Below are 27,804 nucleotides of genomic sequence, written 5' to 3' on the forward strand. Positions count from 1 at the left end.
TGTAGCTACAGTTATTTTTTTAGTAATGTAAACATTAAATTTACTCATATATTTGTTAATAATTATTTGTTATTAATTATAATTAATAATAATTTGTTTTAAATAACTTTCCATGTTGATTAAAAAAATAAAAAACTTACAAAGTTTTTAATGCTGTATAATCTTATCAAATATGACACTAAGTTTTCAACAAAAACTAATGAGGAACTGTTCTACATCACAACCTGTAACCTTTATACTTTGCTTAACAAGCAAAGGAAACAGAATCACTTACAAAAAGATGCTACATCCAAATGCTGCAACTGTTAATAACAAATGAATGAGAATCAATGTAAGGAAAACAGTTGTTCCATGAGCAGCTCGCCAAGGTTTGAGAGACGGCTCACAGTTAGACATGACACTAAAACGTTTTGTATAGAAGATTATGATCAGTTTTATGATTACAACAACTGACAACAGAGGGCTGTAAAAAGCACCCAACCTGTAAACAAACAAAAAAAAAAAGTCAGTAGTTTAGTTATTCTATAACTATGGATGCATATGTAAGTGGAAAAAAAAAGGGACAGAATAAGTATTAAAATAATCACAGAATTTAAGGCTTAAAAGAAACCAGCTTTACATTTTAATAGAATTTAATATTTAACTTATTCACTTTTGTCACATAAAATAATAAGATTATAACATACCATGCCAATGTTTGTGTGTATATAAGGTCTAATATATTGTTGGCAATATTAAACTCTGGGCTTGAAACACTTGTGCAGCAAAATTTGTGAACTATTTTTCTTACAAACTCGCCCAGGAAAGTGCTGATGAACAACACAAATAACAAGTCCACCACTTGAAGTCGGTAAAGTTCTTGGCCTAATTCTGTTTCCCAACACTATTGGTATGAAAGTTAAACATCAATATAATAAGTGTGGATGTTCTGAACAACACCGTAATATATTTGAAATTACTGATATTATTACCGAGTTGATCAAAATACATAAATACTGGGCTAAGTGAATTTATATCAAAAGGATTTTTGTGCATAAAACAAAACAAAACACAATGACAAAAAAAAGTGTAAATGGTCTTATGAGTCAGAGAAATTCCAAAAAATAACATCTAATAAAAATAAAGTTACCTGCAAAACAGCTGTTGTTGTTTTTTTAATAAATTACATGATTCCTTTGTAATTCACTAATCATGAAAGATTTAAAATGTTTTGTTATTTTTGGCTCAAACAACTAGTTACATCTTCAAAGGCTTTTAACTTTCTAATTAAAAATTATTTATCCCAATCCGTGGGTCAAACAACAAATTTGACTGAAATGTATAGCATTAACTTTCTAATTAAAAATTAATTACCTCAATCTATGGGTCAAACAACAAATTTAACTAAAATTAATTATACCAATTCATAGGTCAAGTAACAAATTTAACTAAAAATATAATATTTTCTGCAACTGTTGTTTAAAACGTAAATGCTACAGGAATTCCTTTGTAAAGAATAATAAGTGATGTAAGCATTTAATTGAAAATATTATGTCTATATTTTCGCTCTTCATTCACTTAATATTACAAGTGGATTATAATAAAAAATCTGCTCATGTTTAACTTACAATAGATGCATTCTTGGTAATATTGAGTGGATTTTCCAAATTCAACATATCCAAATCAGCAAAAAGCCAAAAAAACACCAGAATAGCTAGTATGACAGCTTTCATAAAAACAATCCTAAATAAATTTTATAAGAAAAAAAATGAGATATATTTTTTTTACATGCAAACTATCTATAACAGCTTTACTTAAGGTTGTTGGCAAAAAAAGAACAAAAATTACACATTGGTCAAAACAAAGCATTAAAGCTTGCACGTTGAAAAAGAAAAGCATGTGTGATTGTCAAATAATTATATTCATTAATTTGAAATTCATGTCAACATTGATTCTATGTATATATCTGAAAACAAAATTTGTATACATGTGTGTATGTGTACATACATTATATGTAAGTAAAACACTTTATATATGTACAAACATTACAAAATACAAATAGAAACAACAAAATACTGGGAATTATCCTTTTCTACAATTTGATTTAAAACTATTCAAATAATATTATATATATATATATTCAGAATCTATTAATTAAAGATATTCACATGATTTTCAAAACCATTTTTCCTTACCAATGTATTAGTAAAAGATGAATACAGGCACAGGTAAGATACACTGTAAAACCTATAATTATCACCTTTATCATGATTTTTAACTTTACTTCTACATTGAAATTAATTAATATTATTGATTTTAATTTCTAAATACTACTTTTTTACATTATAATATTATTTCTTTTAGATTGTTTTAAAAGAAAAAATATATTTATAAATAACTTTAAAGGTTTATCTTTCTGAGAACTTGATATCCAATAGTGAACTGTTAATTAAACAACTCTCAACTTTGATGATCAACTACCTCATTTAACTATTTATTTTATGTATTTTAGGATGATATCAAATAACTGAATAATATTTCTGAGCATTACTTATATTTCTCTATACATAACTGTTAAAAATACTTATATACACTGTATGTGTGTGTATGTGATTTTATAGTAAAGCCATTTCAAGCTATCTGCTGTGCCCACAAAGGAGATTAAAAGACTGATTTTTGCATTTTAAATCTGTAGACATTTGCTGTCCCACTTGGGGACTATACATACATGGCTGTTATTATAAAACCAGTCCTTCAAAACTTTATATATCTAGAATACTTTATTCACAATTTACTTTCCTGTTCATGAGTAATTATTGGTAGAGTTAATTCATCTCAATGACTTATCTGAATATCCTAATTTTTTACCATTAACACAAGCTTCTATTTGTACTTATTCATTGAATTATGTTAACCCTAAAACTTCTCTTTAATACAAAGTTAAAAAGTTATCCAGGCTTTAAATATATCCATCCTTGAGGTTACTAGTATAGTTTTCATCTCTTTTTAAACCTTTCATGATAAGTTAGGTATAAAATACACGAGTATGTATACACATTTGCACACATTAGGTATACTGCAGTTTTCAATGTGTATCTTCACAAAATGTGGTACATAAAAAATAAGATTTTTAAATGAAGTATATTTACTAAATATGAAAACATTGAGTCTGTTTTGTTACTAGTCTGAACGTGAAGTGATTTTCATGTCATAATTTTCGTCCCAAAAATCTCAAATATTATTTGTATAATCACTAAAGCCTTCTAAATAGATTTCAAATTTATTTTCAGTAAAACTTTATATTTTGTCTGTTATTTTCTCTACCCTAACTACAGATGGTATGACAATTTGTCCAACCTTAACCACCATAAAACTAAGGAAATAAATATAAATTATGTTTTTTTGCTTTCTTGAATGACTACAAATTATAACGTGAAAACACAAATGTTTGGTTGAAATAGCTGAAATCTCAAAACATTATACATTTAATGTATATATTATTTTTTATTATACTGGCCTTTCAGTCATGTAGCTAACAATACAGAAGTTCCAATGATGTACATGTGCTCTCATGTTACCATATCAAATAATTAAAACTGACCTTTAGTCTTTACAAAGTGACTGATCTTGGCTGTGTTTTAGTGGGCTGGTATTTTGTAAAAATTATTATACGTTATATATGTATATAGATTATTCATATTTACAAATAAGCTCTTACACATTTTTCTTAAAACACAGTGAATGAAGAAGTAAAGCAAACAAATATCTTTTCTTGATATGACCTTTGTATTTGGTTGCTGCTTTTGTTAGCTTTTTAAGCCTTTTTACATTTTGCATATGGAGAATGTGAAACTTTCTTTTTTATCTGTACATTTGAATAACCAAAAAATCATAAAATACTGTACTGATACCACAGAATTCAACCTCAACTTATCAAGTTTAGTAACTACATTGTATTTCTGCCTAAAAAATAAAATTTTAAGCAAGTTAAAGACACAATCTACCTTCTTAAAATCTTGTTTTGAAAGAATAAGATGGTATCCTAACACACGAAAATGGTTGAGAGCACAAAAGTGGGAGATTCTGAGCTTCTGATTGGTTATTCACGTTATAGATACAGGCATATATATGGAAAGAGGTGAACGGTGCCACTGTGATTCAGTACATGAGCAATGTTTCAGCGAATCAAAAGATAGGTTTTTATTAAATATTCTAGTTCTAAGCTATCGGTAATTAGAGTTTCTGAGTTGTATGAAGCTATAGACTTAGTAGTTTGACATCACAAACATTTAATATGAACCAATGTTGCATCCAACATACGTGACTCTCAAAAATCAATATTTAGGTGTTTTCTTTTAATATTTAATTTTAAATTAAGAAATTAATTTATGTATAATACTAAAATCTGAATTATAATATACAGCTTAATACCAAACCTACCAACTTAAATTCATAAAACAGTAGTTCAATAAAATACTGAATATAAGTCAACAAACATGTTGACATGGTCTTGGACCCATGACCTAGAGCAACAGGGTTAATGCTGATTTCACCAACATTAATGGTCAAAATACTTAATATACCTTTTTACTATTTTTCAGTTATTATATATACATGTATGTGTGTGTGTGTGTTATTATGAAGATTTCTTTGTATCATCAGCTTAGTATTCAGGTTTTAGGAATAAGTTAAATCTTTCAAGCTGGCTGAAACTTCTGAGATATTATTGGACACTGATAACAAAACAGATGAATTAACACATTCTAATCATTATATGTTTCAGTTTTATGGTACTACACACACTACATTATTTACTAAGTTAATCTATAGTTCTGATCAATGTTGTCAGCTTACTTTTATCACAAATTATTGAATATTTGTACTTCAGTACATTAAAACTTCAATTTTTTTTGTCATTACAAACTCTTTTTGAAAGTAATAAAACATAATTTACTTAATCATATTAAAGTATAGTTGAGTCTCCTTTGATTGAAGCATTTCGTATTTGGATAAAAAGACAAAGATGACTGGAATAGAGTTGGTGATAAGGGAAACCACAAAAGATAGTTCCATTTGTTCAACAAAATTCTGTAAAAGAAAGAAGTCTTACAGTTCAAACAGTCATTAATGCTATGGTTTACATATATCATTTTAATCTCATAATCTATTTTCATAATGCTTCTTACCATGGTAGAATATTTTATCTCTGTAAAAGTTCAACAAAAAGAAACAATTTTATGTATCTCATAAATGGTTGGTTGGTTAGTTGATTTGGTGTTTTATGGCACAAAGCAGCTAGGTTATCTATGCCAAACATCTGGTAAAAAGTTAATATTAAAGTAAATTTAGTAAAATTCATAAACAGAAATTGAGGTAAGACAAAACAGAGTTTAATAAAAAAAACACCATAAATAGCATAAAACCAATGTTTACATCTAGTCTATACCAGTAAGAGAAAACTACAGTAAAACAAGTTGTAAAAGACTTTCTGTAGCATAATTATAATTGTCATAACTCGCCAGGAAGACCAACAGGTAAGTTCAAAAACCACCATCAGTCTACTTTAGTTGGCCTTTCCAGGCCTGGTTCCGAGTTATTTGACATTATGACCATTTTCAAAAAGTAATAAAAGTTTTAAAAGACTTGTAGCAAAATTTTAATAGCTTGCCAGGAGGACTAGCGGATTGTTCAAACAGCAGCATTAGTCACCTCAAATTGGCCTTTCCAGTCCTGGTTTCAAGTTATTTGATGTTATGGTCATTTTCTAATTTCAAATCGAACTAAGTGGACTGTGATTCTTAAAAGACTAACAAAACTACAGTAAAACAAGTATTTTGTAAAAATTATTATGCATAATATATGTATATAGATTATTAATATTTACAAACAAGCTCTTACACATATTTTTCTTGAAACACAGTGAATGAAGAAGTAAAGCAAACAAATATCTTTTCTTGATGTATAATGTATAAGGTCTAATGTATATTTTAAAAAAAAACTTAAATGGCATTAAAAAGATTAATGGTCTTTAAAACCTAAAAACATTTCCAAGGTGGACATTGTCACCATCACCAATAACACTAATGTTATGGATAAACCTCAGGACAGAACATGTTCAAAATGGTGCCGTCGTTGAGAGTCATAACAAAGGCAAGAAATGAAAATGTGACTTACTGTGACCTGAGTGTAACAAAAACTACACATTGGTGCATCAGTTCCAAATAAAAGAAAACGATCAGTTAAAAAAACTGTGACCACTGTGTGGCCTAGTTAGAACAACTTCCTCTTTCTGATCCTTACAGAAGCAAGACGGCCAAAGTCCAGCATAGGATTTTATTTTGAAAAGCTTGTTTTTGCATTGCTCGCTCCAAGTGGACTGCCAGCTGGCACAGAGCCAAGCCTTGAATGCAGGACCATAGTCCATGTATAGAACAGGCACAGCTGTGATAGTGCCAGAGCAGATAGATTTAACTGCAGTGTTGGCTAGGTCATTCCCGCAAATATCAACGTGGTCCGGTATCCAGAAAAACTGGATGGAAGTAGATGTTTAAGAGAAATGGGCTAGTCAGTTTTGAATATTGGCGAGAACAGGGTGTGAACTACCATATAGCAATTCCAGGGCCAGTAGAGAACTAAGCGAGTCAGAATAATTAGTGCAGTTTGAGTACTGCTCAGCTTCTATGTGATCCAGGACAAGAGAAATGGCATACAGTTCAGCAGTGAACACAGAAGCTGCAGAGGGGATTCTGCACGCAACCACTGAACCACAACAAACAATGGCAGAGCCCACACAGTCACCTGATTTTGAATCATCTGTGTAAATAGGAATGGAAGGATGGTTCGAAAGATGTTCAGCAAATAACAGACAGTATTTCCAATCAGGAGTGTTTGTTTTTTCTCAGATGACTTAAAGATAGGTCACATTTGGGAACTGTAAAAAAGCCATGGTGGAATGGGCTGATCAGTAGATACAGCAATGTTATCCAAGGATAGACCCCATTCATCCAACTCTGCCTGGATACAAAGGCCAAAAGGAGCAATATGAGATGTTTTGAAAAAGTATGGCTCATCAAGGAAGAAAAACACAAACCCAGGTGGTGGAATGCTTTAGTAAGAAACAAAGTTTCAAAGCATATAGTAAAGACAGATGCAAACGACGGAGGTGCAAAGAAGGTTCATGCGACTCTATTTATTTATTTTATGAATGTATATTTCATGATTGTATAGTTTTGTTCATAACAAAAGAGTTAGAAGCAAAATTATTTTAAAGTAAATGTTATGACAAGTTTAGTTACATGACTTGATAAGAGTCATACATTGTGTTTATAACTCGTTAAATGTTGACATTATAGAACCTCACTTTATATTTATTGATGTCCAAAATAAATAGTAAGCTGACAAGTTAATAAACATATAAATATAAACAGCAACAGACAAAGACACAACAGATGAGAAACAAAATCATGCATAAGAAGCATTTGTACAGAGAAGGCCTAACAATTAGTTTAGGCCAAACAGTTAGGGTTAGACTAATGCTGTTTAAAAATGATAAGAATAATTGTTTATTTTTTCTTAAAGAGATTCTAAAGTAATTGAACCCACCTGCGAGGACTTTGTCAAATAGTAAATGTTTATTGGAAGTAGGCCTAAAGACAAAAAAGGAGCAGACAAATTTAGAAGCATAGAATGTAATTGTGGTAAATCAATAAAACTTAAGCAAATTATGCTAAGATAGTTTGGTAGTAGTAACAAAGAAAAACAGTTAGGCTTGACAACTGAAATTCTAAAGCAGTTGAATAGGCCTTATTGAAATTTTGACAAGAAGGAAAGAACTATATAGTGTCTATGATACGCTCATGATCATCTGCAGTGTAAAGAATTTGTTATACATATGTTTAACTACTTCCTAATATATATTATTTTGCAAGCAAGTGAAGTGAGTGATGTTATTTTAATTTTTTTTAACTTACCACCACCAAGTCACAGACACCTGCTGCAGAAGAGTCCTTAACCCAACAACAACAACATACAGTACAAGTTTTAATTTACTAAATATGGTAAAAATGTAAATTTCCTGATATAAATTAACTTCTCTTTATTGAGCAAATTCAGTTTTTTTCTGGAGGTTTCAAAACATAAGAACAATAATCATATAATTTTTAGGCTACCATGGAGTACTGTTACCTGTTTTACAATTGGTAGGGGAGACTAGAAATGCACACTGACTAGTTGGAGACAAAATCTTTACAGTAAAAGTGCCCATAATGAACCAAGTACACCTACTTACATTGTTGTGGTGGTAAAGAAGGCTATGTTCTGTCTTGATTTTGTTTTATAAAAACAAAGCCAGTGTAAATTTGGGATTTTTAATTTGAAATATATTAGCTCAAATAACCAATAAAGAACTATGACTTAAATTGGCTTTCACTACACATCAGTGATAAGTCATTGTCATCCAAAAGAAGTTTATAATGCTTGTGTATAAAACAGTATAAAGATAATGAATAAAGCATAGTTACAGCAAATTTATAGACTTTGCTTTCCAATAAAAGTAACATACAGCTAACTTCTACAAAAAAAAAAAAACGATTTCTAGCTTTAAGATATAGTGAAAAGCTAGACAACATTTATCTAAAAATAAATTTTTGGACAACACAAATGTAAGGTTTTACTTCACTAAAAAAGTTAAAAGTGCAGATAAACTGCTAGCACTTGCAGAAAATTATAAAACATATGTGAATGATTCATTTGGTTTATCTACCTATTAAAAATATCTGTTGTTGTCATTTAAATACATTTTACCCAATGTGTATTTTTTTCCTGCTGTCAGAAACATTTCCAGATTGAATTAATTGTGAACATTAATTTCATTTGCTTATTATAATAAATTGTTAAAATATTAAACACTTGGTTAAGGCCAGAAAATGACCAATGTTTGGTACAATATACAATGGTTTTCCTAAATAACACAGAATTTAATATTGTAATCAACTTTATAATGAAAATATACTTTATTAAGCAACTAAAACTGCAATGTTTCATCCTATAGAAGGGACCACTTTCATGCAATGTATGATTAATAAAAATCACAAACTGAGTTATTCTAAACCTATTCCAATTAGCTGAAATATTAGTTTTGTTTTTAGAAAATATTTCCTATATAAAACTGTTAAAGATATTTGATTACCCAGAAGTATCCTCACCTCCTCACAAACATTCCTCCTCATTATTACACTTCTGTTAAAACATACCTTAGCAAGACCATCTTCTATGACACTCTTCTTTAAAATGAAAAAGATAAGGTATCCTATGCCTCCAATGACTGCCATGATAAAGATATTAATGCCAAAGAAGCCCAGAAGTTTCATAAGTTTTGTAGAACAGGTGTCCTTTATCTCTACATGCGAGTGGGCTGATAAGAGTTCCTATACAATAACAGAGGCATAACAAAATATACTATAAATGATTTCTACTTAAAGTTGATTATCCTTTCATGTAATTATAGATCCTAATAACATACCATCTTTAATTTCTTGGTAAATATTATGTTAATTAATTCAAGATCACTGATTTTTAAAACACAAAATTATTTTAAGTTCCTACTTATCTTTGAGAGAAACATGAAATTCTATGAGACACTTTAATTAAAGCAGTTTTGTTAATCAGTTCTGTAACCGACAAAGTAACAATTAATTTTGATCACGTCTTTTTTACAGTACATTACGGCTAAACCAAATTGCTTTATACAAAATATCAACATTACCTGTATTTCATTATAAATACTGTGAGACTTCAACTTTGCTGCTTTTGGAGTTTCTATTGAATAATCCCATGCTGAAAAAATTTTTGTTGAAAAGACATTTTTGAGCTCTCCCGATGCTGTCAAATAATTCTTTTTATAAGATCTGGCCAGGCTAGAAAAGAAAATGGTATTATTAATCAAATAAAACAGTCCCAATTCAGTGTTTTCTCAGGCTGCTTAATATTCAATAAATAGTTTAAAAAATATTTAAAAAAACAATGAATATAAAATGCACAGTATTTCTCAAACAATTTTGATTTGGAAAAATTTAGAAGTTAAATTGAGGTCATTGAGCAAACTTAAATAACTTATCTTTTGTAATTTTTATCAAACTATAAAACAACAAAAAAAGCAACTATTAACAAAATAAAATATTTTTATTATTGTTTTTATAAATAAGAGAAGCAAATACACACCTAAAAGTAATGACAACTATACAGATAATAAAATAAGCACAATTCACAAGTAAGTATGCCCGAGGAATGCTGTATCCTCCAGATATAGGATTCTTATTTTTATCACGTCTTCCTCCAACAGTTTCGTTGGTGTAGAACCCATAATACATATAGGAATTAGTAAAGTGGCCCTAGAATTAAAATAACATGCAAAACATTAAGATATTTATGTACCAAAACAAAACTAAAAGCACAAAAATTAAACTCAAAATGAATATTGATACTCAAAGTATGAATACAAATGTTCAGAAAATAAAGTTTCCCATCAACATCCTTTATTCATAATCAATTACAAATACTAATTTGTGAAAATAAAACCTGATATAAGTTTAAGTATTTCTTTTAGGCATATCTAATTTTTCACAAACAGTATAAGATATGTATGATACATTGTTTAGTATTCATGATGATACTTAGTTGAATGAATGGCAACCTGCCTGTTGGAGAAACACAAGTGTAGAGAAAGATGTTTCACAACCTGAAACAAAAGAGGAAAAACTTTTGCCCTCTATACTTGCATTTCTACAACAGGTAATTTCTGTCCATTCAAGTAAGTTTCCTCAGTGAAAGGTTTCTGTTCTAACGATATTTCATATTATTTATCACTAGTAAAACTTACAGCTCCAGTTAATAACTCCAGGCCTGTAAATGAAACATTTTCACTCTGTTCAGCTTCTGATTGACTATCTTGAGAATTGAACCAAATGATTTGTGGAATAATGATGAATCCAAAAAGTACAAGAAAGAGACCACAGTTTAGGAAAAGAAGCCAACGTAGGAACAAAAAATAAGATGCTACACTTGACCCAAAATGACCTTGTATCATCTTCAAATGGAAATGCCACAAATCAAAGGATGACAACAGTTCTTTTGTGTTGTACTTTAGCTGATCCCACTGCTAAAAACAGGAAGAAAAACACAAAACCACTATACAAGATTATTAATAGCAAGATATTCTTCACATTCTAATAATACTTCTAATAAAACTGTATAAAAAAATGTATAAGTCAAATAAGGCACAGCTTAATTGTGTAAATTTTCTACAATTTTTTTACCATTTATATATCAAACAAAATATTTTTATCCAATGATATGAAATGCAACATACACATAAAAAATATTGTGAAATATAATTAACATTAACTGAAATCTTATTTGTTAGATTTGGTTAATATTAACTGAAATCTTATTTGTTAGACTACCATTTGAATTGCAAACTTCATTCTGTTCTTCAATGAAACAGTTTTACTTTCCTGTTGCTGCTTCTCATAACGAGTCAGCTGTTTTCTCAAAGATCGCTTAGTTGTCAGGCTCTGGTGAAGTTCTCGAAGTTTCTCTCTAATTTCTTCTGGTGCGTCATCTTGGTCACTTTTAAGCTTCTATATGAAGATAAAAATACAAATACATTAGCGATATCCCTGATTTTTGAGGACTAACTTGAATCATACTGATATTAATCCCTAGATAGTAAAACAGAAAGACTGAAAGACTAAAATAGATCAAACACAAGGATAAGTTGTCTTCCCCAGAATTTTAAAAGAGGTCAAAGATCAGATATGTCAGTCTCTCTCTCTTTCATTTTTGGTAAGTCCATGAACAGTGGGCAAGTGCTTGAGGGCTGAACAGTTGTTAATGTTACTCTTTATACTACAGGGGTTGAGAAGAGCTTCCCTAGAAATTATAGGACAGTTAGTCTTAATTTTATAACTGAATAATTTTAGAAAGTCTGACAAAAGAAGTTTTGCAAAATCATCTAGTAAGACATAATATCAAAAGAGAACCAACATGAATTTGGTAAAGGAAAACCTTGACCTTTCTAATGTGTCAAGTTTATAATAAGGTTTAGTTTTTTATGCTATCTGAATGATAGAAATGCAGTGGACATAAAGTACTTAGGATTTTAAAAAACTTCAAATAAGGTATCAGCCTAAAAAATCACATCAATGGTGGGGTCAAGAAACTGAATGAATAAAAGTTATTAATGGAATCAAGTCACACAAGACACTGGTTACCAGTGCAGTGCTTCAGTGTTCAGCGATTGAACCTTTGCTTTTTCTTAATTGCATTAATGTTATATTTAGAGGAATAATTAATAAATTGGTAAAATTAACTGATAGCATTAAACGTGAGTGCAAAGTGTGCTTATAGACACACTGATTACATGTCAAACTACTAGTTATACCTCATTTGAAATATTGTATACAGTTTTAGTATCTTTAACTGAAAAATGATACTGACTTATTGAAAAGGGGTTTGTTTGTTTGTTTCAGAGGAAAGCCACATGAAACTACCTGCTGTGTCCACCACAGGGAATCAAATACCAGATTTTAGTATTGTTAAGTCCATAAATTTACAGCTGATCTAGTGAGGGACTATTTAAAAGGGTGTCTGTTTGTTTCAGTGCAAAGCCACATGGGTATATCTGGTGTATCCACCACAGGATATCAAATCCCAAATGTTATCACTAAGTCTATAAACTTACAGTTGATCCACTGAGGAAACATCAAAAAGAGTTAGTTTGTTTCAGGCTATCTACTGTCTCCACTACAGGGACTCAAATCCCATATTTTAGCATTGTAAGTCCACAGATGACCCATTGAGGAACTATTGAAAAGGGTCTGTCTGTTTGTTTTAGAGGAAGGCCACATGGGGCTATTTTCTGTGACTAACACAAGGAATTAATTCTTGGGTTTAACAAAATAAGTCTGTGAACTTACAGCTAACCTGCTGAGAAACTGTTGAAAAAGTTCAGAGGATGACTAATATAATTTTTCTGAAGAAAGAGTTAGCTGATTTTCTTTTGAAAAATGAAGGGTAAGAGGTGTTACTATGTGCAAGATTATCCAGGGTTCAACAGGATAAAATTATTTGATTTCTATGTCTCATATAAGGTGAAGACAAGAGAACACAAACATAAGATCTGGAAAAAGACAGACTAGGATTCAGTTAAAACAGTTTTGTTTTTCTAAAAGGGTGACTGATTTATGCAATGAGTTGCCATTGGCAATGGTGAAAGTTGACACTTATCAAGGGTTTAAAAGGCAGAACTGATAATCTTATAAAAAATGAATTGTTGCTTTAAGATGTTATCCTTTATCTTAAGGATGGGTGTGCACTAACAGCCTTAACAAGTTGGTTCCCCACACAACCCACCAATGGGTTGTGATAGTCTTCCAGTAAGACCCACGCGACCCACCTGTGAATCATGCACTATTTTCTTTTTAAAGAGCCTCTTATGGGCTGGGACACAACATTTACATATACAGATGAGAGTGGGACATCAGGACAACATTTCTTTTCTGGATCCAGGAACATATTAGCAACATGGACTTGGGATCCAACATGTTAAAGGACCAAATGGTCCCTTGTTGTCTATATATTATGTTAATTAAAGATGATAGCAATGAACAATGTCTCAGTACAAAAGCTAGAAATTTCAAAATTAAACATTTTAACATAAATATAACAACTTTGACAAGCATGAAATGTTATAGCACCATTACTCAACAAGTGTATATGTACAACTCCATAACTCTTTAGACCTGTATATTTTTTATGCATTCTGCCAGAAAGATTTTCATGATTTGTTAATAATTATCACTGCAATTTATAAAACTTAAATTTTCATAATTTTTTTGGAAAATAACATAGTTTTGATTAGTTTTCAGACAAAGAGATATAAATGTTTTGGATGCTGTCACTGTCTGATAGGTAAATCAAGATTTTCAGTCATATGTTGTGAAAGCCAGCTCAGGTTTAAGGAGTTAATATGCACAAGAAAAGAAAACAACATGAAAACTGATAAATCAAACCGAGAAATATAAAATAACAGCTATAATCAAGATGTTTCAACTTTCTCTTTGTCAACATATTAAAGTATTCATAATACACAGGCTCTCAATAAAATTATGTGATTTTATTATTTTCATCAAAAACATCTAATCCCAACTTTATGTATCAAAATGTAACAATCTGATTGTATGTTTTAACACAGATTGTTTCCCTATAACTGTAAAATAAACTGATAATTTGAAACCTTTCAAAATGAATCACTCAATTATTCTATCTTGTATTTTCAGTTACAATTACATTTTTAGCACAAGATTGAGTTCACAAATATAAATAAAGTTAGCACACATACACACATAAATATGTATAATATTTATAATTTTTACATCTGAAGTAAGTCTGTTATTATCAATTAATTATATGTGTATATACACCTTGAACAGATTGTCCTTTTCAGTTTCTGTTTCACACTTAGCAGGAATTCCTCTAAAACGGATAGTTTTATAGTGAGACTCATGCCGTTTAACTTTAGCTCTCTTCACTGTTGAAGTTTGACTGTTTATTTCACATTGCTGTACTTCCTCATCATCAGTATAATCTGAAACAGTATATCAGGTATCTGATAAGAAACATTAAAAAATTCTGAGGGCAAAAGCCATTTCTATTATTTTCATCAATCACAAACTCATCTTACATGTAGTTAAAGTTGGTTACCTCAAATTATTTTTAATGAGGAAAGAGTAACCTTACTGAAATAAATACTTGTTTTTATATTAACATGGGTATCAGGATTCAACCTTAATTTTAAGGTATAAGCAAACACTAGCTTGTTACCTTATTGTTCTTTCCACGAGCAACAACATTATCCTTCTGTAAAATTAACTGTAATTATGTCATAATTATTTCACTGATTGCATTTAACATTAATGCATATATATATACACCCTATATACATGTATAAATATTGCATCACCTTTTATTTTCAAGTACTTTGGAATATAAAAATTCATTTCAATTACACGTTACAACGCTTTTATTTTAACTGTCACAAATGTTAAAAGATGTTAGATGAAGATAGCCTACTGCATTCCACTGCTAATGGTCACCCTATATATTTATATATAATGTTGTTATTAAAAGTTACTGTTTAAATGCCAAAAGTTGATGAAGAATGAGAAGCTCATATGAATAACACTTGTACAGAACTGAGGAAAGATAAGACAGCTATATGTTTCACAAATACGTTATTTATCATGCCCACGTTTTTGCTGGTAAATACATCATAGGTACAAACTGAAATGTTTAAATAAAGAACCAGATGTGATCTTGATGTTCACCTAGAGACAAGTTGGGTAAAACATTTAAATCACATAACATTTGTGATAATCATGAACAAATTAAGAGAAATGTGGGAAAACAAATATGCAGTTTATGTGACTTTTATATTATTATTAGCTGCACTGGCAGGAAAACTGACTGCAGAAGCCAAATGATGTGAGTCTAGTTGGCTGGCCCATGTGCTAACTGCCCTAACAACAAACCAGTCTCACTATCCAAATTTCCTGAATCTTGTCCTGAAAATACCATAAGGCCAAAACTGAGATCACCAAATTGTCACAGCACTGGTAAATAAAACAATAATTTAGCAATACTTACAGTAACTGTCTGTACTCAGAACTTTGCAAGGTAAGGAAGGTACTGAAATACAAAGTGTATTGATATTTGACAGCAATAATTTTCATACTTTCCATCTAAAATGTGTACTAACAAGTTTTAGTACCTTGTAACTTCTCCTACAAAACTGCAGCACTTACCAGCAAATTATTGTTTGTTAGTATTAGTTTTTAGCCCTGATATGTGTAACCATAAACTAGTTTTAAGCCTGATGCATCTGTCCTGAATGCTAAGACTGAGCCCTAATGTAAGTGTATTATATGTTTAGATTGAGGTCTAATGTAAGTATACTATATGAAAGATTTTTCTTTTTTTATTTAAGAAGCTCCTCAAACATGAACATTTTGGGTAGGAAGAATATTTCAAGCAGCATATATCACATGAAAATCATAATTTTCAACATTTTTTATTTTAAATAATAGAAAATGGTGTTAAATCTGAATATTATTAGAAAAACACCCCTTGGATATAACAGGTTTCTTTTTTAATTTCTTCCATATTCATTATGTGGAACAACTAATGCACGTTTCATCTGATATTAAAATGTTTTTTTTTATTTTGTTATTTACATACTACAATGACTACTGCTATAAAATCCCCCCATAAATTAAATTAGGTAATACACATTCATTAAACAGAGTACGTAATGATATTATTTACCATCCTGCCTCGATGGAAGTTGTTGGATCAGGTCCATCGTTGTGGATGAATACTTCTTTACTCTACTACTTTTACTTTCTAATGTGTTACTTGAATAGTTTCTCCTAAGACGAGGTTCGTCAGGTCCACTTGTGCTTCCGCTATTTGATGAATGGCGCCTACGTAAGGTCTGTGGATGATAATCTTGTGTCCATTCTGTAGGGTTTGTGTAATGTTGAGGACCTCTGTCTTTAAACTGTTCCACTTTATATAAACAAACCATAACCTGTTAAACTGTTCTAAACAATTAATTAACAGATGTTACATATGTATATGTGTGTTTCTCATAAAAACATACAAATGCATTTTATTGTATACATTTATCCTTAAAAGATTAAGTATTTTGGGATTAATGGGTGACTTTCAAACTTCTTTTGAAATAAGAAACTAATAACACTGCACAACAAAGTTTTTGTTTCTTGAATACTGTTGGGTGTTCCTTATAGATTTTTAGCTGCTGATCACGAAAATCACATCCAAATTTGCCCATCATGTACCATTTCATCAAAATCTTCAGTTATCACTGGAATCCGTCAATGCTTGCTGACTACCGTTGGACACTGCAACGTGATGCACCGGACATTGAATACAAACAAAAATCAGGAGCAAAACAACTTAACAGCGTATTAGAAACATAAACACAATTAAATACGTTATTGCCGGTAAACAGTTAATTGTCTATTTCTCAGAGTTCCTATGTGATAAAGCAAAGCCAAAACTATATTTGTGCATACCCACCAGATACCTGTCACAATCAGCAAAACTTTTCAAAAAAATTGTTGTGCAGTGTAATTACTTCAAATTTTGAGACACACAGATATCAGACAGTTACAACTTATGTTTATATATAATCAAAATTCCACAGATTTACACAGCTTGCTTAAATTCACCTCTTTCTAGAATAAAAACAGTCTGCATATCTCAGTTTAATCAGTGATTAGTGTCAGTTTGCTAAATACTCTGCATTACACTAGATTTGAACTTAGTCCCAATCAGTATTTGTATTCACTGACCAATATACTTCTCAATGTATAAGTTATTCTGTCTTGTAAAAAAAATCTCATAATATACATAAGAAAGTTTCACTTACCCTTTCTAGCTCAATAAAACAAATTACCATTTTTCTGAATCATTAAAAAACATGAGAAATATTTTCTTCAAAAAAATGTAATTTTGCAAATTGTAATACTATTAAATAAATAAATATAATTATTTTAATTTCTATAATAACCTTGTTAGCACATACATATATACACATATTGAATTTTGTTGATGAGATTGAAATAATAACCCTAAAATGAACTAGTTTAAAGATCTTCAACTAGATAATGGTGTAAATTAACAAGGTTTACTATTCATTGAAAAATGAGGCTTCATCTGAATAATCTTTCTTGCTGATAAGTAAGAAAAGTTTCAATATCCTACACCTGTATTCAGCAAACATCAAAAGTTAAGGAAAACATTATTCAAAAAATACAAATCACAACAAAATTACATAAAACAGGTCCTGTGAAATTACATCACATCAAAATATTCAGTGCAGCAAGAAGTTAAGAAAAAAAAGCAGAATTTTCTCCAAGGTGGATATTTTTAGTAAACAAAATTGGCAAAGGAAACAAAACCGTGTAACTAACTCTCAGTTACCATTTGAATGCCACTAATGTACATATGGTTTTTAATGTACAGAATCTAAAAACCTAAGAAAATAAGGAGATGGTGCTAAAAATAAAAGCATGACAATCTGTAATATCAAACTTACCACACTGCATGGGTATATTTTCTGGTTCATCATGGAAGTATGAAGGAGATGAAGAGTGACTACCGTCATCCTTGTGATAGTGTGACATCATATTGAATTACAACTGCTATTGCATGAGATTTTTTTTTTGTTCCAATGGAACAAAGTTTTATGTATCTTGTCCTACAAATAGCTTTTATAGGATCAGGCAGCTTCTTGAAGATTAATCACCTACACACCTGGAGTTCATCATAAGAATGAAAAAAATAATATACTTCTCAACATACTTAAGAAAACTGTCCATTAACTTTATAATCTATTCTTTCAAGTGACACCTTTATATTTTATAATCTATTCTAAATAATTGATTAATTAACATCTTTAATTTGCTTCTTGAATATTCAAAATACTTACAACCATCAGTCTTGTGCAATTTCACAAATTTATAACTATTTAATTTGGAAAAGCACTGCACTTTACATCTCAACTTTATTGGCCTAGAATTATCTTAAAAATTCTTTAAAAATTTAACAACTGTCCTATAGTACAGTAATTCAAACAAGCATAGTACTTACTAAATGGAACTGTTTTTGGTCACTTTCACGTGTATAATAATAAAAACATACACTGAAACTTCAGTTTATCTTCATTAATACATATGTATCTACATATTGGTTACTTAATAATAAAGATTTCATTGACTACTTATTAAATCAAAGTACATGTACACTACAATTTAAAGTGATATATACAGATAGAGAAAACAGTAGATTCGTTTTTAAATTGTATACAACTGTTGAAGTAAGACTATATCGTAAAAATGCTTCTGTTGAAAGAATATTCATAACATCAGCTTCTGTGAGTTGTAAGAGAATATCTCATTGGAAATCTGACCTGGGCACTTGAGCTCAACCATTATAAACAAAATATTTAGAACCAGACTTACAAGTAGAGGCAACTTAAACACTGGTAACTAAAATTTTAAGACATCTGTTCACCGATGCTTTGGCGTATTATAATATCCCTAACTGTGATACTATATAAAAGCACTAACTGTTACAAAAAAAAAAAAAAAGTTGAGGAGTTTAGAAATTACTTTATTTTGTTGTAATAGTTTGTTTTACTGATTGATACTCAAAAATAGTGAGGTTTGACAAAATTCCCAGTTAATACTACTTAACGTTTTTGTTGAACTGTTCTGAAACAAAAAATGTATAAGACAAAACACTATATTTTAGGGAAAAACATTCCTAGTAATATAAATTTTGAAAAACGTACATTTATTCTGAGATAATCTAAAACGTTGTGGAAACATTAAAAACTTTTTCCTTAGTGTTTTTAGTCACTTATTGTATCAAAATATCCCCGCATTGGAACGTTTCAGAAACGGAAAACGTGCATCGCATACTGTTCGTGTACTATTATTTTCGTCAATTCTCAACAGTCACGTCATGCGCCATCACTGAACGCTGATGCTTTCTCTTTTCGTACAATGAACCTATGTGTTTAATTAAGGAAGTAATTTATCACACATATACTTTACCAATGAGTGCAGAATATCAACTTCTCACTTTTTTTCTTCCAATGTTGTAAAAGTGCAATATGTTTATAGCGAAAAACAGAAGCCACCACACAATTGTTACCTATATGCTCTCACCTTAAACCCAATGACAAAAAACGCGCTCCATACTTTTGGCTTGCGGGTGCGCTTAAAAAGTGACGGTCAACTCATAATTGGTCGTAAGTTCAATTACATAGCTGTCTATTCTCTAGTCTATGAAATCAAACTATGTGCAACAATGTACTTAGCTTCTGTAGAGCTTTGCACTAAAATTCTGAAACAAACGATCAATGTAACGAACTGTAGAGACAATTACATAGTTTTATATAAATACATTTCATTTGAAGTACTGCAGGTCATTATTTTATTCTATTAACAGAAGCCAATGATGATGTACGTCCACTTTAAAAATTATATTAAATGTATATTAACGTTTCTGAATCTATTGAAATTAACGGCGAGCTAGTCTCTACCATGCCATGATATGATATTTTACGCATGGGGCACTAATCTACAATGGTATCTAAGGGCCCTGTCCTTCGAGTATGGCCCGGCATGGCCAAGCGTGTTAAGGCGTGCGACACGTAATCTGAGGGTTGTAAGTTCAAATCCCTGTCACACCTAACATGCTTGCCCTTTCTGCTGTGGAGGTGTTACAATGTGATGGTCAATCCCACTATTCGTTGGTAAAAGAGTAGCCCAAGAGTTGGCGGTGGGTGGTGATGACTAGTTGCCTTCCCTCAAGTCTTACACTGCTAAATTAGGGACAGCTAGCACAGATGGCCCTCGAGTAGCTTTGTGCGAAATTCCAAAACAAACAAACAATACAATACTATTTAAACTACTAAAATTTAATTTGTAGACATAACACGGTAAGAAACTGTAAAATTATTAAAGAACGAATTACTAAACACTATTTGCATTAAGTGTTGTTTGATTAACATCTATAATAAATACAACAGTTAAAATAAATACGCAAACTATATTTTGAATTTGCGTGTTTGTCTACAAATTAAATTTTAGTAGTTTAAAAAAAACGCATCTATATCTGTGCTAGCCGTCCCTAATTTAGCGTTTGGCGCGATGCGGGCGCGAGCCCGCGACCCTCGGATTACGAGTCGCACGCCTTACGCGCTAGGCCATGCCAGGCCCAAATAGTAGTGTAAAAACAAATGGACTTTTTTATATTCAGCAATTTAGACTTCGAATGATGTCGATACTTTTATACCATTGCTATGAAATAAGCACTGGGCGCGAGATTGCATTTCTCGACTAGCATGTACATTGTGAGTTATATAAATATATAATATATTATAATAAACATACAGAGCACTGAATAAAATTCTGCTATATATTTGACTCCTGTAACCTACATCCCAATTATCCCATTATTTGACTAATTTTTGATTACTCTGTTAAAAAGAACAGTTTGTAACGATCTTATAATACGTGATAAGAAAATTAAGCATTTAACGTTTTTACCAAATACTGATGGTCATACAAAAACTATTGGTGTACATAATTTACAAAGATAAATAATATAAGGAAGAGAGTATTTTTGTTTCGTCTTTCAGTTTAATTATTATAAGAATGCAATTAAAATTTCAACTGTTTTAATTCGGAATAGCCCCCCTTACAGCGGTAAGTTTACGGATTTACAACGCTAAAATCAGGGGCTCGATTCCGCTCGGTGGGCTCAGCAGATAGCCCGATGTGGCTTTGCCATAAGAAAAACACACACAATTCGGAATAATATAAAAAAAGTAGTTTCGAGGGTAGTGTTATTTTAGATAGTATATGCACGTTAGAAACTTAAGATATTTAAATAAAATCCTGCTGAGAAAATATACCACCCAAAAAAATATTTGACGAGAGCGTTTTGTATTTCGTATTTTTGGTTAGGCTACTGTCCCTCGATGGCTTAGTGGTGTGTCTGGAAGTGTATAACTCTAAATCTCGGTTTTTGATAACTGTAATGTTGGTAGCAATATCATAACAAAACATTTTTGTGAGACTTACTTTTCATATTTTTCTCAGCCTTTAATCCTGTTTCACTTACTATAATAAATATAAATGCCTTTTCTGGCAATCTTTTTTCACAAAATACAGAGAAAACGTGGCATATTTTACTGATTATACATTGTCAATTAATTTGGCTTTTATACACTTGTGGCCCGGCATGGCCAAGCGTGTTAAATCGTGCGACTAGTAATCTGAGGGTCGCGGGTTCTTTACGACTTCTGCATCCCCTGTTGATGTATCACCAGATTTGGCGTGAAGATTTGTTGGATCCATGAGGAGGTACATGGAAGTTTGCTATTTCACATTTTGCGTTTTACAGTGGTTTTCTGTGGTGTTTTTTTTTACAATTACATATAAGGAAATGAGTTTTTCATGTCTTAAAGTAATCTTTTATTAATCATCAATTTTCATAACTTATATCTAAGGGACGAATATTCCATGTAGTATATAATATATGTGATTACAATGTTTCACCAGCCTATTGAATATACGTAATATACTCTGTGTATTAGATTTTAAAAAGTTTCAGATCTATACTATTACTCTACGAGTATACCGTCTTAAGCATATTTTTTAACATGATTTCTGGGGCCTGGCATGGCCTAGCGCGTTAAGGCGTGCGCTTCGTAATCTGAGGGTCGCGGGTTCGCGCCCGTGTCGCGCCAAACATACTCTCCCTCCCAGCCGTGGGGGAGTTATAATGTGATGGTCAATCCCACTATTCGTTGGTAAAAGAGTAGCCCAAGAGTTGGCGGTGGGTGGTGATGACTAGCTGCCTTCCCTCTAGTCTTACACTGCTAGGGACGGCTAGCACAGTAATCATGCTTTGTGCGAAATTCCAAAACAAACAAACATGATTTCTATTGTTACAAGTTGCGCCATCTCTTTAGAAGAAACATATAACCACAATAACTTTTCACTATTTGAACTTCCCCAGAATTCACTGTATATTTAAACTTAGCTCATATGTTTTGGTTACATCATTTATAACGTAATAGTTATTGTTTGACTTTAAGCACAAAGCTACACAATACGCTATCTATGCTCTGTCTACCACGTGTATCGAAACTCGGTTTCTAGCGTTGAAAGTTCCTAAATATACTGCTGTGTTACTGAGGGTGGGGATTCGAATGAATATACCAGGTATAATAATATGAATATTTTGTAAATTTAACTTAAGCAATAAAAACGAGGATAAATTCGGTTGTTAATTTCTATTATTGTTAGTATTAGTGATTTAGACTATCACAATTCAACAGTAATAACAGAATTAGTAATAAGAGAATAATCGGGGTGAATTTTCTCTTCGCAATATCGAGGAAAATTTCATATTAATAACGATTAATGCAAATATACTTTTTAAATTATTACATACAATGGTACTTATTTATTTTTAATATTTTATGAGTTAATGTTTTTGCTTTACAAAATTTTATTTACTTCAAGATAAGTGTATGTTAATGAAATGGGTCATAAGGATAGCATTTTAGAATGACATTTTGTCATATTTTAAGTTAATACATAGTTATACCAGAGTGCCTGTTCGCTCAAACTGAATACATGTGTATCTCTCTTTTATGTATATACTACTTGTGTGGTACACACTTCCACAAAGACAAATGTATAATTTTATTCCAAAATTAAAAACCGGTTTGACAGAAAACAATTTTGGCGGACTGCTTTTTTTTATATAATTATTGTCAATATCATTTCTGGTTGCAATTTTTTAATGAATGTTTTCTATGGAACAATGTCATTTTATCTTTAACATCTCTTTTGTAAATGTTGCATAGGGTAATTTTGTAAAACGAAAGCAAGCTCTCACGTTTTTGTTGCTATTCAATGCGTTGCTCAAAAGTTTCACGTTCCATACAATTAGAACTTCTTAAAAAGAAACTTGTCTGATTTATGGAATAACCCAAGTTTTTTTTTTTCTAATTTACAGCTTAATTGAAAACAAAAGTTTTGGAACTATTTGATTGACAGCTATATCTTTAATGATGTACATACGTGCTACTACTATTTACTCAATCACCGTTGCCCTCAAAATTAAAGTTAATGTCCTAGTCACTGAAAAGGAACACTGGCCTTGAAGCTAGGAAAAAAAGAACAAAACAACACAAGAGTGCTTTTCTGCTAGCTGAAAATGACGGATATTGCAAATGAGTTTTAAGCTGAAATATTAAAAATATTATTCGCTTTTATAAGAGACGTATTAGAGTACTTTTGAAGTAAAGCATTACTTTAATTAAGCTTGTACACTTAATATCGTAACACTAAAACATGTAACAAGACATGTATTGAGGTTCACTGTATACTTGATTAGTTATACTAGTAGTAGTAGCAATACTATAAGGCAATGTACTGAGCTCATAAATTATCTATAAAAGAGTAAAATATTAAAAAATTGGTACTAAATAATATTGTTAATGAATATAATAATAATAATTGTTTCAACCACTTACCAGGAGATTTACAAAATAACTATTTTCATTGTCCTTTTGCTATTAGCATCTAGCTTATATTACAACTCACAAGTTACCTCAGTCATCCAAATTCAAGAGAAAACAAATCAATTTACTTAGATAGAGGGCGCTTTTGTAGGCGGAGCAGCCTGTTGCTTACCAACGTTACCGGAAGTTGCGGAATTTATCAACTAATTTTTATAATTATTTGTTTGTGTGAGATCTGTTCTTCACGATTATTTTTTGTAATAATAAACGTTACGCAAAAGCTATTTGAACGTCTATAAGATTCTTTACAAATATCACTGTATGTAATGTTATTTCAGTTATTATACTATTATTAATAGTAATAATAATACAATATTTATTAACTGTTTTATATGTCAATGAAACATTAATACTAAAAGTGAAACTTCCTCTTGTACTTTGTTTAAATTGTAGTTTTAACCTTTACTCACTTCTAGTATATTTTTATTCCATTCCGAAACGGTTTAGTATAGGTATAGCTTCTACAGGGTGGCCCTACCCATCCATATATCTTATGTATCCAGTGTATCTGTGTGCTGTCCCTCATTCTCGCTGCATAATATTGTGTCACATTACGCTCTTTAAGTGTAAATGGGTTTACATCGGCCACGTTTCTCTGGAAAAAAAAAAGAAACAAATTTATAATATATGCGTAATTGAATATAACACAATAAGATATGGATGGGTAGGGACTTACGGGCCACCCTGTATAGTAAAAGTATTACGTGATACAATACAATGATGTATTGTCAGTAAGTTAATGATATGCTAATGATAAGTTACTGATATTGATAACGTTAAAAAGTCAATAATAAGAAGATTGAGAACTAAACTTCTAAAAGTAGGGAAAATATTATTTTTAAATGAAAAATGTAAACCAAAAGTTAATGATTATATAAAATAAATCGAATAAAATTTTATCTTGTTCAGTTTCAGTACTGTACTTGTGTCAACAAGTGTGTAATTAGGTTTTATCGATTGTAGTGTAGTTGTATTGGTTTTTGTTTACTTGAGATTTGTTTAAATAAAGGATAACTGTGAAGTTTTCAATTAATGTGGAGAACTAATTGCAAATATTTAATTTTGTACTTTTGCCATATACAAACGAATTTTTAAGTGTTAAAGATGTATAACTAATTGATTTTTAAAGCAAAAGCTTGACTAAATACCTGAAAACTTGTACACATCTGACTGGCCTTGCCCGTGGAAAGAAGAGAGACATTATTTTCATCAGAAGAGGAATACCAAATGGAAGATTTGAAGTGTAATGCTTATATTAATTTAGATAAAAACATGGAAGAAGTCAATGGTATGTATGAAAATTTAACCCTTGTAAAATTTTGTTTTGGAATCCTCCCCTTTTTTTTTTTTAGAATTAAGGAACTGTAAAAGACAAAGCAGCTTTTAAAATGGAAAGTTGTTAGATTAATATAAAACTAAAGATCACAAAGGAGTGTTTGGTTCTTCAAGGCTGTCTCTGCCTTTCCACCCTTGAAAAATGTAAAAATATTAGTCTACTCTTCATATGTCAGGAAAATCTTTGATTACTGATGGTAACTCATTCCATAAGCTGTTCACCTTATTAGAAAAATAAAACTGTCTTAATTGGAGCTTGTCTGTAACTTGTGGACAAGGAACCATTTTGTCCTTCATTACTGTCTTTGCACATTTTAAATATCTGTCCTCTCATCCTTTGTCTTCAGAGTACAGCATCAGGAACTCAGAGGGCTTTATTCTGTAAGTCCTTCAAATAATCTTTTAAACTTAAATGAGTACTAACCCTTCTTTTCTCAAGAAGAAACAAGAAATCTCAACCCTCGCAATGTAACCCTTTTGCTCTCATAAACATCCTGGTAATTCTCTGAATTATTTCCAAAATGTTAAGTGTCTTTTCATAGATCAAGTGACCAAAACTGCACACAGTATGAGGCCTATTGACATATGTAAAGAAATGTTATCTCTTTTGACTTGTAATCAATGTGTAACAGTACATCAGTACACCCTTAAAGCCTGTTAGAATACTAGCTAATTTATTTTTTACAAGAAAATTTAGCATTTTAGCCTGTTAAAATTCCACATATCACAATATTATTCATTGGTTTGTGTACCAGGTGATTGATTTAATATCTGTTACTTATAAAAATAAGTTTTAAGTAATTGAAGTTAATTCCACAAAATATTAACAAGTAAACCATTACATATATATATCTATAATTTTTGTAAAAACAGCAGTTTTTACTTTTCTATATAGCTTTGTTTGGAAGTTTATTGGAAATTAAAAATAACAAAAATTTAGCACAAAACTAAATGTGAAAACTCAACAAAATATGTAAATAATTACAAGTATGATATTTTCATATCAATATTAAAGGGATTTTAGACTTTGACTTCTTTTTGTATTGATTTATCACATTACATACTTGTCTTTTTTTTCATAAAAGATCGGCTCAATGAATGTGTTTTTGATTCATGTAGTCAACTTACTTTTGCTGAGAATGTATCAGTAATTAAGGTGTATATGTGTAACCTGTTCTCCCATTAACCCACATTTTTTAAAGAAATATTCCACAAAATTAGACAAACATTTTCTTTGATGTTCAATAATAGCTAAGATTATTGCTTATTTAAAGTTTCATTTCTTCATCCAATTCTTTGAGAATAAAAGAGGACCTTAACAAGGCTTTATTCAGTTCGTATGTGAGAGCAAGTTTAACATAACAACCTATGGATAGTAAGGAACCATGTGGTCCTTTAAAACTGTTTTTCACACCCAATGCTGGTCAGAGTACGTATTTAAATCCATTCTCAGTAAACTGTGATCATTTGATCATAAATGGTGTAAGTAAGTTTTTGTGCTTCAAACTTCATCAAGATAGATGAGGTTAAGGATGCCTGTGAGTTTGAAAGAGATGTAGATTTGGGGCATGAGTCTTGATTGTGTAAGTGGAGAAACTAACCAGGTTTTCAGAGGTGACAGTCTCATGAGCTTGTATGATGAGGCAGAAGTCTTAAAAATTCTTTAAGCAAAAGTAATTGTGGATGGTAGAAGATACTTGAAGACAGACATGGGTAGTAGTTAGTAAGTGTGTTCAGAACTTATCACATTACATCAGTTGTGGATCTGAACTGTTTATTTCAACATGTAAACTTAATGTTGTGGTAACTGTTCTTCCATCTGAAGAACACTAGTCTTTGTAACCAACAGAAAGATGTGCATGCAGTGATGTACAGATTATCAGGATCAGGTGCTTGACTAATTGAAATCACTTGTGTCTTAAATGAATCTCAGTGCATCCTGTTTGGTACAGATTTCTAGAAGAGTTTAGTCTTGGTGCCAGCCTCACAAAGTTTTGTTACCTTTCTGTATTAACATTTTGAAGGATACTGGAGGTGAAATAAAGATATGGGCTGGATTTTTTATGGTGATGACTGGGTCCTTCATTCTCTCTTAATGGTCTCATTATATATTACATTTATTTGATCACTTATTGGCATCAAGTGCATTTTATCATAATCTGTTTTCATTCTTGAGGTGATGGATATTAATACAACCATTTAATATGCCGGTAATGTTTTCAGTTGATTTAAAAACA

At 30.8% G+C, this 27,804-nt stretch overlaps 2 protein-coding genes across 10 annotated transcripts in view; one reads left to right on the forward strand and one right to left on the reverse strand.

Moving 5' to 3' along the window:
• LOC143244442 (transmembrane channel-like protein 6) overlaps window positions 1-24,320 on the reverse strand; it is a 35,907-nt gene extending 11,587 nt beyond the window's left edge. The window contains exons 1-13 of one of the 3 annotated variants that reach the window (XM_076489091.1): window positions 24,185-24,320; window positions 18,158-18,375; window positions 16,360-16,602; window positions 14,460-14,623; window positions 11,439-11,615; window positions 10,856-11,134; window positions 10,198-10,367; window positions 9,743-9,893; window positions 9,231-9,404; window positions 4,934-5,067; window positions 1,608-1,722; window positions 687-883; window positions 275-481 (exon numbers count right to left, since the gene is read on the reverse strand). In XM_076489091.1, the coding sequence (XP_076345206.1) occupies window positions 275-481; window positions 687-883; window positions 1,608-1,722; window positions 4,934-5,067; window positions 9,231-9,404; window positions 9,743-9,893; window positions 10,198-10,367; window positions 10,856-11,134; window positions 11,439-11,615; window positions 14,460-14,623; window positions 16,360-16,602; window positions 18,158-18,248 (2,102 nt within the window). In that variant the 5' untranslated portion in view covers window positions 18,249-18,375; window positions 24,185-24,320. Of the gene's footprint in view, window positions 1-274; window positions 482-686; window positions 884-1,607; window positions 1,723-4,933; window positions 5,068-9,230; window positions 9,405-9,742; window positions 9,894-10,197; window positions 10,368-10,855; window positions 11,135-11,438; window positions 11,616-14,459; window positions 14,624-16,359; window positions 16,603-18,157; window positions 18,376-19,082; window positions 19,104-19,679; window positions 19,816-24,184 lie in introns of those variants that run through there. The other 2 variants (XM_076489093.1, XM_076489094.1) reach the window with 2 other exon arrangements.
• The window catches only part of LOC143244443 (transmembrane channel-like protein 7), a 44,221-nt gene continuing 39,260 nt past the window's right edge, over window positions 22,844-27,804 (forward strand). For 2 of the 7 annotated variants that reach the window (XM_076489095.1, XM_076489100.1), the window contains exons 1-2: window positions 24,301-24,491; window positions 25,362-25,520. In XM_076489095.1, coding sequence (XP_076345210.1) covers window positions 25,460-25,520 — 61 coding nt within the window. In that variant the 5' untranslated portion in view covers window positions 24,301-24,491; window positions 25,362-25,459. Of the gene's footprint in view, window positions 22,863-24,300; window positions 24,492-24,644; window positions 25,053-25,361; window positions 25,521-27,804 lie in introns of those variants that run through there. The other 5 variants (XM_076489096.1, XM_076489101.1, XM_076489099.1 and 2 more) reach the window with 4 other exon arrangements.

Source organism: Tachypleus tridentatus, chromosome 2 (genome assembly GCF_004210375.1).
Source record: "Tachypleus tridentatus isolate NWPU-2018 chromosome 2, ASM421037v1, whole genome shotgun sequence".
NCBI classification, from domain to species: Eukaryota; Metazoa; Arthropoda; class Merostomata; order Xiphosura; family Limulidae; genus Tachypleus; species Tachypleus tridentatus.